This window comes from Priapulus caudatus, unplaced genomic scaffold (assembly GCF_000485595.1).
Source record: "Priapulus caudatus unplaced genomic scaffold, Priapulus_caudatus-5.0.1 Scaffold470, whole genome shotgun sequence".
NCBI classification, from domain to species: Eukaryota; Metazoa; Priapulida; class Priapulimorpha; order Priapulimorphida; family Priapulidae; genus Priapulus; species Priapulus caudatus.
In genome coordinates, this window is record NW_014577531.1 from 14,778 (window position 1) to 23,982 (window position 9,205).

The following is a 9,205-nucleotide window of genomic DNA, read 5'->3' on the forward strand; positions in this document are numbered from 1 at the left end:
TAGAAGGCAATCAAGGCTGTAGTAACAGCACATGAAATACATCTGTAGAAAACAGACAGATGCCGTACTACATCGTGCGTGCAAACCAAATATTCACCGTGTCACGTATGAGAAATACACATACTCATACACAGACTCACTGTAATTACCTCCGCCAAGGAGGTAATGTAATCGGTCTCGTGTGTGTGTTGTCGTGTGTGTCGTTGTGTGTTGTGTAGCCACTAGTGTTCGCAGCGATCGATTCAGCAGCAGCTCGCCTTAGGGCATCGAGTCAGCAGCAGCTCGCCTTAGGGCGTCCAGTCAGCAGCAGCCAGCAGCGAGCCAGCTGTTATACACATACATGTTACATGCTGGCGGAGGTATGCACTCTCCGTGAGTGCCCTCTGTCTAGTTATATCTGCACTGCTAACCTCCCAGATTCTATTCTACTACTACTACAACAGTGCTAATTCCTCACAGGTTACATTCCTACACCAGCATACATTAGGCCATGTCTCTTCTCAGATGTTAGAAGTTGGCTTGGTAACACTAACCAGCTGCACCTACTACTACAACAACAGTGCTAACCTTCCAGATTACATTCCACCATTCAATACATTCAGCCATGTCTCTTGTCACATGCTAGACGACAGCTGGGCTTGTAACACTAATCATGGCCTGCACCTACTACTACTGCAGAGAGGGTCTATGTCCCCCGGGGTACTGCCGGAACGTACCCTGGGTGCGGTCCGGTATACCGGAACGCACCCTGGTACTATCTAATATGCCGTACCGTACCTCGCCTACTCCACTAAACGAGTCTAGGGAGTCGCCTAACGCCTACTCCCTAACCCTAATCCTAACCCTAACCATATCAATAGTGACCAGGGGTACGTTCCGGTATACCGGACCGTACCCAGGGTACGTTCCGGCAGTACCCTGGGGGACATAGACCTATGTAGCACTACTACTGCCACAGTGCTTCACCCTCGTTTCAGCCGTACCGTCGCTGCGAGCGTCCGTGATGGAAGCCAAAGTCGAGGATGTTGTTGAAGGACACGCCGCACTCCATCTGGATGCGAAGCAACAGGTGTTGGTAGTAGCCGGTCGCCGCGAGGAGGTGCATGCGATAGTGTCCGCCCGTCGATGGGTCCTCCATCCTCTCCTGCAATTAGACCCGAGGTCATGTAGTGGACGGTCGATACGGTGTTAGCGGTCACCTCTGTAGAAGGGACACCTACCTATAAGGGCACTCAACCGTGAAGGACACATCTGAAATTTCCGCCAAGTAGGTGGTACACGGTGGAATTACCTCTATAGTATGAACACTTGTCTATAAAGCAAGCTGTGTAACAAAATGGCATTTCACATGTTTAGCGATATTATAAAGAGAAGGAAAGATGAGATTGTTGGTATAGCCATGGCAGCCATAGTGGGTCGAATATCTTGCGAGAAGCAAACATTACAATGCTGGTGGCAATAGTTGAATTGGAAAAATAAATACAGAATTAAGGGAGTGAATTACTCGAATGAAAGAATGTATGAATGAATGAATGAAAGAATGAAAGAATGAAAGAATGAAAGAATGAAAGAATGAATGAATGAATGAATGGATAAATAAATAAAAGCATGAATGAATGCAAGAATGAATGCATGAATGAATGAATGAATGAATGAAATAATGAATGAATGAATAAATAAAATGTGAAATCTCTCCGGGCTCGCACGCACCTTTCTGCTCTGTTTATATGCCTGCATGGTCTCATAGAAGCAGCGTCTCCACAGAACTTCCTCAGCTTTGCGGCTGTACTCCACTCTTCCCACAAACATCAGCTTCTCACAAAACTCCTTCAACCTGCGCAGCCAACCAAACTTATGAGCCAGGAGACATTTAATGAAAACAAATACATAAAATGGCTTATATTATAACAGAACGAAACTGGAAACGATCAGAGAAAACGCCAATTGAAATGAAAATTGAATTGGATTTTTTTCACTTCAATTTGCTGTTGCAGTGGTGTCAGGCGTTGATGTGTCGCATACCTACCGTTGTCTGTAAGATACGCTATCCGGTAAGAACATATCCTTAGCATTTTTCTTTTGCTTAGATATTGTTTCCAATTTTTGCAAGGTATCCACGATGCCACTGAAAGAGAAAATAGTACGGCCTCCCTCATTTTCAATTTTCAATTAGTAAGCAAGCATCGACTCAGGAGTCAGGTGTTCATAAAATATTCATATTGGCTCTAGTGTTTCTTTCACATTGACAACTGTGACTTGATAGTGATACACTATTTACTACAACTAGTGAAGTTAGTGACTGCACTACAAGTACAACCATTAACTAATGACTAAGTACACTAGAAATGAAGTTTTATAAGTTGTGTTAGTTTTGTGTTTGTAAATTGTAGGCCCCCTATTGTTTATTTATTTACAGTTCTAAGTGGATTTTTAAAGTTTTGTGCACGATGTCCAAAAAATGGTGCAATGCATTTGTTTACATACCGATATAATCGCTTCGCAGTGTCAATTTCCGCCTTCTTCTCCATAGTTATAGCTCCATCTAATCAACAGATGCATAAATAACAATTAAAATCAGCTGAGCATACACTGTAGGGCCTACTGTAGTCTGTACTATTTCATGCTTGATGCACATCGGCGACACTACTGATACCAGCCGCCGATCACATGAAAGTAGTGTCGAAGTTGTACATGAAATCACGGACAGAATGTCAGTGCTACTAGCTGATTTATAATCTTTTAAATGTTTAAAAAATGTGTTAGCACAGTATCCGTAAAAGTAAGGGCCGGCCCGCACTAATTCATAACTTGACGAATGTAATAAACCTAAAATATACGTTGTGTAAAGCTCTTTCTATGCCCTCTCGGAGCGGTAGTCGGCGGCCGGGTTCGCGTACGTCATAAGAAATGCTATCTTGTTTTATAGTAGCGAGCATGAGAATGGAAGTTGTGACTTATGTTTTCGTTTTATATTTACACGTTTAACGCACAAAAAGACACTCATTAAAAGCCGGAGTTCGTGTATAGTAGCACTGTCTAGACGCAGACATGTAAGCTTAATAGTTATAGCGTATTCGAGAAAGGAAGGTACTTCTCTAAGTCGACATTGTAATTTGTAGTACTGCTGTCACTGTCACTATAACTCAGTATAACTATAAGTATAACTATAAGTATAACTATAAGTTAACTTGGTGGCTAAGTACAGTCTGTTTCCCAGTTTTAATATCTTATTCTACGTTGGCAATCGCAAACCACATCACCTGTTTATTGTACTCACTGTTAGCCTTCTAGACCAGGAACGACATGGGTACATATTTATATCAGGCATAGTACTAGTAGCATCAGTGACAGTGTTGCCTGGCACTGAAACTGGAGTGCAGTGATGTGCAAAAATGCTCCAAATAGGGTACCCGTATATTATACCCTGTTGACACCAGCTGGAGTGGAATGTGATTACATACTTATTCAGTATTCGTTTCACATGTGACCATGTACACGTACTGTAATATAGTGTAACCTAGATTTAATGAACTGGTTAATGCGAATAATGTGCCAGATGCATAAAATTGTTATCAGTGCACTTTGGAATAAAGCTGTAAGAATGAAACAGCGATTATAGAGTGCCAGTAGGTAAAATAATGAATCCGTGTATTGTTATATATGTAAATTATTTTGTGGCAATTATATTTGTTTTTTCCCCATCTAGTGTGCTATCGCTTAATGATAGGGCTATCGAGACAGTCATGTCTAGTACATCACGAGTTCGATCACAAGTGGTGGCACTACTGAATAAGGTAAGTACTCCCTTCATGGTGGGTATGGTATTCGCGATCATGCAAATTATATCATCTCTATATCAATGATTCGAAACATAGTAAAAGTACAACTCATTGCCAACTAGTAAAAGATGGAATCTAGTATTAATACCTCGTAAACTGTTTATAGTGTAACTGGGTTTGAAAGGGTTGAAAGATTTTTGTTCCTGGCCTGTGAAAATCATCAATTGATTATAAATACTTGGAATGGCTACGTGAACTAGTAAGCCTTTATGGCAGAATTAAAACAGTTAGGAGTATTAAAGATAAAACATGGATATTCTTTGGAGAGCCTGTGTTTTTTAATTTTTCCCAATTTCATTGAACTATAACAGGCACTTCAACAATTTCATACTAACCCAATCACGATCCACTTTGGCACTATAACATGCACTTTTTAATTTCATACTAACCCAATCACAATACACTGCTCAGCATACTTGGAAATTATGGTGTCAGCGTAACTGTGTTGAACTCTAACCTTCGTGTAACTGTTTAGATGGAGCCCATTGGCCATATTAAATCATGGTTCAAGACGAAGAACGGCACTCCACGCCAGCCAACGATATGCTCACTATCTAGAGGAGTGCTCAACATTGACAAATCAGTTTTCAACAACCCGGAACATTCGTTAGCGGGCATCGAAGAATTTTCACACATATGGCAAGTATTCGTGTAGAGCAGTCCGTCAACAGTATGTTACGTTGTCAACGCTTACTGCATATTTAACATTATATCATGGTAAGCAGTATTTCTAAATACCACAACAAGCGAGTTGTCCATACGATAAAACGTATGTCCACAGTGACCACTATAGAATAGACAACTGTCATTAAAGGATGCCATTGTCACTTCCCTTAAGGGGTCCATATATACAGGTCTGTCTATATTTCTATTCTATTGCTACATTATGGGAAAATTGTTATTGCGTGTCGCCAGGAATGGAAATGCTATGTCAATCTTGATTCTAACCTAACAGTCATGTTGGGATCTGCAGAGTAGGTTCAGTGGGACGGATATTAAACGTTTTGGAAAAATGTTTTGTTTCTTTATTTCTTGCAGGATCATCTTCGTTTTCGATCGCAATGACGGGCGCCACCTGCGGGCGAAGGTAAAGCCACCACGGCTCAACGGGAAGCGCGTCGGCGTCTTTGCCACTCGCTCGCCCCACCGTCCCAACCCCATCGGGCTGACGCTAGCAAAGCTCGACCGAGTCGAGGGTGAGTGAGATTCCTGTCTTAGTCCTCACTGAGTGAGATTCCTGGCTTCGTTATATACTGTTATTTTTCCCCAGCAGGAGTTAGTCGGTGGATACCAAGCAGCTAGTGTGAACATGCTTATCTACTATGACTTTGCTGTTCCGTTTGTCGTAATGGTGCATTGATGCCATGCTGGGTGTTATGATATTAGTTTGGGTGTATGTATTAAAGATGATTACAAATTTACAGCAAAGCATTATCACAGGGTATAAGAACCAGTTCTACATGCGATTGAAATCACATATATATGAGTGTGCTGTGATTATGCTGCGGCCGTGTAGCAAATTCTTACCATATTTCAAGTACCAGCTGAATTATACAGTATTCGGCTTAATTAGACCTTAGAGATGCTGTGTTCCTGCTTTTTCAATACAAACCATTACTAGTTGTTAGGTTTAATAGTCATAGATGACTTTAATCTTCAATAGTATTACAACTAATGCCTTCTCATATGTACGTGTCGTCCTGCATGATCACACACTGCGTTGTTACACGACGTTACTGTCGTATTTTATAGTTATCGCTATTAAAGGAACAGTAGCCTCTAGATTCTAGGGTTATTTTCAGCTAATTTAGGTTATAATTGCGCTACATAAAAAGTTTCATGGTTCAATCACCATTAGAAATATTTTTTTTTAATGTTTTAAAACTAACGACTACAGTTTGATTACAACGACATGTAGACAACAACTGTGATGTCAGTATAGCTATGTGCGCAACAACTGTAATGTCAGTGCTACCACGTGCACAACAACTGTGATATCATGGCAATCATGTACACAACAACTGATGTGAGTGCCACTATGTACACAACAACTGTGATGTCACTCCCACCCTGCACACAACAACTGCGATGTCAGTCCCACCCTGCACACAACAACTGTGATGTCACACCCACCCTGCACACAACAACTGTGATGTCAGTCCCACCCTGCACACAACAATTGTAATGTCACTCCCACCCTGCACACAACAACTGTGATGTCACTCCCACCCTGCACACAACAACTGTGATGTCACTCCCACCCCGACCATTTTATAGTTAGTTTCGTTAGTTCGCTTAGTTTCGCTTACTCCTCATTGCAAACTACTTCTCGCTTACTTCCAGGCGCCACGCTGCACCTGTCCGGATTAGACATCCTGGACGGCACGACGGTGCTGGACGTGAAACCCTACGTTCCCGAATACGACCGACCGGGAAGCGTCCCCGAATCGCGGCGCGACAACGGCGCCGGCGACGACAAACCGCGCGACAACGCCCTCCCGGCGAACTCGGACGCCGCCGCCGATCCGCGGCCGGAAGCCCAGCAGGTGGCGCTGGGAAAGGAAGTCGTGCGGCGCGTGCAGTGGAAGTCGCCGGTCGTCGACTCCGAGTGCAGTCAGTCGATCGAGGCGAGCGACATCCTCGACCACAGCTGCTCGTTCGACAGCCACACGATCGTCGTGCACGCGACGCCCGGCGACGCCCGGCAACGCGCGGCAACGGCGGAAGACGGAGAAGGCGCCACCGACGCGGCGTCGCCGGAGGAGCGCTCGCCGGAGGGCGCCCCTGCGAACCGTAGCCGAGGACGCGACGACCGCGGGAGCGATGAGGAAACGCGCGTCTCGAACCGCGGGGGCGTCGACGATGGCGGCGGGTCCCCGCCTTCGCGCACGGACGCGCACGTACGAGACACTGGGACGACGCCGGTGGAGGGAACATTGGTGAGCGCCCGCGAGGCTTCAGTCGCCGATGCGACGGGGGACGCTACGCAGGAAACGCAGCCGAGAAATCTCGCGGCAATGACCGCGACGACGTCAACGACGATGACGATGGCAGCGATGACGACGGCGCAGGTCGCCGACTGGCTGGCTGACCCTCCCGTGCGGCCGCTGCGCGTGCGCTTCACGGAGCGAGCGCGGGAGCAGCTGCTGCGGTACTTCTCCCCCGGAGCGCTCGGCTCCTCCTCCTCCTCCCTCCTCCGGCACCTACGCTCGCACGAGGAGCTGCGGGCGTCCATCGCCGAGATCCTGTCGGCCGACCCGCGCTCCGTCTACCGGCGGCAGAAGTGCTCCGACCGGCTGTACTACCTCACCGTCGATGCCGCCCACGTCACGTGCTGGTTCGACGACGACGGCAGCGTCGAGGTCATCAAGGTGCGGCCCGACGGCGAGGTGTCAGGCGGCGCCACCTAGCGAGGGGTTGCGGCGGCGGAGAGCGCCACCTAGCGAGGGGTTGCGGCGGCGGAGAGCGCCACCTAGTGATGGGTCGCGACGGCAATTCTTGGCGCAGCGGCCGAAAGCGGACGGCGTCTGCGCCGCCACCACCGTGTCGCCAACCGAGGTGCAGGTGGTGCCCACCTGGCAGACTATGACCTACGCGATTTGTCGAGCGAGTGGAGAGTGGATGGCGTTCGTGATTGGTTGTAGACGTTCGCGGGTGTGGCTGGGGTGTGAAGCAATTGTGATTCGTGATGCCACCTGGTGGGCGATCGTGTAAATAACGAGCTGATTCAGACGGAACTTGCAGCACACGTGCACGACGATGGTTTGTGCATGTCCGTGTTTTAATACTCTGTAAGGATATAATATGTGTGTATATGTATTATGTATACATAAAATATTATAAAGATGTGGGTAAGGTGGAGAACCAACCAACTGTGGGCGCACACGCACCGTGCGCGCGAAATCTCTGCATTCCAAAGATTCTTCACATGCAGTATGCAGATATTTTTTAATTCCCAAACTACGTGTAACGCGTGCATATCTCTTGTGTTGTTTTTTTGTAATGACTGTCGGGGTTGTGCAAGTTAAGCCAGCTAGTCACCCGTGGAGGTCGTGGGTCATCATGAGTCATAGATAGGTCGAGTAACGGTTAAGTCTCTAGTGAGGTCTATCCATGACAATAGACAACGGTTGCCGGACAGACGGAACGAAATGGAAGCGAATGCGGATAGAAAGATGTCGTATTTATTTTTCCGTTACCTGTCGTGAATTTCCTCACGATGGATTGTTGGAAGGTAACACTTTATCATAACGATGTGATAAAATTGATCCGGTGATTGATGTATGTACATAGATGTGTAATGTGTGTATAATAGTGAGTAAATATGACACGTGCTCAGATGGACAGTGTTTCGATGTATAGTCCTACTTAGCGAACAGATTTGTTATTGGCCAACGATGTGTTACCGGTTTACTATCAATTAGCAAAATCAAGGTGATTTACATAGTGTGAATATTAATGTATTTATTGTGGTAGCAATAAACGATAGTAGTATTGATTCATCTGATTGTTTGTCTGTTTTTTTGTTTACCGGCGGCGGTCACTGGAATATAGTAACATCAGCAGTGTATAATAGAGATAATAGCAGAAGATAATAGTGTATAATATAGTCTGTATTTTACACTCCTGGTAAGGTTACACGTGTTGCCACTAGGTACTGTGTATCTGTGTTTGGAGTTTTCCGTTGAATGGAGGGAGAGCTTTTTTTCGCGTTACTTTTTCTATCAATGACTGACAGACCATTGTTGCTGGTGGCTTTAAATAAATATATAAATACATATATATATATATATCTTTATTTATTCTGCGATATCTACTATATAACTGGTCAGTTGGGAGAGATGATAGTGTTATATTGAGCAATATATTGTGTTATATATTGGCTGACACTTGTTGCGCATGAGAAGTAGTTAGCATGATGTCAAACAAAATATAATCACATAATATTCTCTTCACATAATATTACCTCGAACGCTAGAGTGTAATTCTATTCATAATAAATGTTCTTCTAATGGGCATTTATGTTAGATATCTACTCTAAGATATCACCAATGGCAATACGTTTTAAATTCATAACCTTTACAAAGTATTAATATGCGTTGGCCTGAAAGCACACTAATGTACCTACAGTAAACGTGGCGAGATTCTGTCCAGAAGGTATCTGCCGCTGGCATACATTTTAGGACTTGTTACCAGTATGTATTCATAATAAGAGGGCATGTGAGGCATTTATCATAAAAATCTACTCTCAGATAATCCTACTTTCTTTTAAATGTATAATTTTTACAAAATATTAATCGTATCGGCAGATATTGCGCATGCGCGAACACGTATCTTGGCCCGCATACGCAGAGCGGACCTTACAT

General features: G+C 44.8%; 2 protein-coding genes across 3 annotated transcripts in view; one reads left to right on the top strand and one right to left on the bottom strand.

Annotated features, from left to right (window-relative positions):
* Positions 1–2,628, bottom strand: part of LOC106810744 (protein SMG5-like) — a 15,963-nt gene extending 13,335 nt beyond the window's left edge. Inside the window, 4 exon segments of the mRNA XM_014814188.1 lie at positions 984–1,144; positions 1,711–1,834; positions 2,027–2,125; positions 2,485–2,628. Of these exon segments, the coding sequence (XP_014669674.1) occupies positions 984–1,144; positions 1,711–1,834; positions 2,027–2,125; positions 2,485–2,528 (428 nt within the window). The 5' untranslated portion in view covers positions 2,529–2,628.
* Positions 2,629–2,715: 87 nt separating this feature from the next.
* Positions 2,716–8,341, top strand: LOC106810755 (nef-associated protein 1-like). Of its 2 annotated transcripts, none has more exons than XM_014814199.1 (5): positions 2,716–3,050; positions 3,707–3,794; positions 4,315–4,478; positions 4,878–5,035; positions 6,183–8,341. In XM_014814199.1, exons 2-5 carry the CDS (start codon positions 3,744–3,746, stop codon positions 7,247–7,249), a joined length of 1,440 nt encoding a protein of 479 aa, XP_014669685.1. In that variant the 5' UTR covers positions 2,716–3,050; positions 3,707–3,743; the 3' UTR covers positions 7,250–8,341. The 2 variants fall into 2 exon arrangements, with proteins under 2 accessions (XP_014669685.1, XP_014669686.1); XM_014814200.1 differs by lacking the exon at positions 2,716–3,050 and adding an exon at positions 3,167–3,307.
* The last annotated feature ends 864 nt before the right edge of the window (positions 8,342–9,205 follow it).

What these genes read in the sequence shown, in the direction of transcription:
- LOC106810755 (XM_014814199.1), top strand. Translation starts at nt 3,744, where the DNA reads ATGTCTAGTACATCACGAGTTCGATCACAAGTGGTGGCACTACTGAAT. An exon ending in TGGTGGCACTACTGAATAAG is followed by an intron (nt 3,795 to 4,314) that starts GTAAGTACTCCC and finishes GTAACTGTTTAG; the next exon opens with ATGGAGCCCATTGGCCATAT. An exon ending in AAAGCTCGACCGAGTCGAGG is followed by an intron (nt 5,036 to 6,182) that starts GTGAGTGAGATT and finishes GCTTACTTCCAG; the next exon opens with GCGCCACGCTGCACCTGTCC.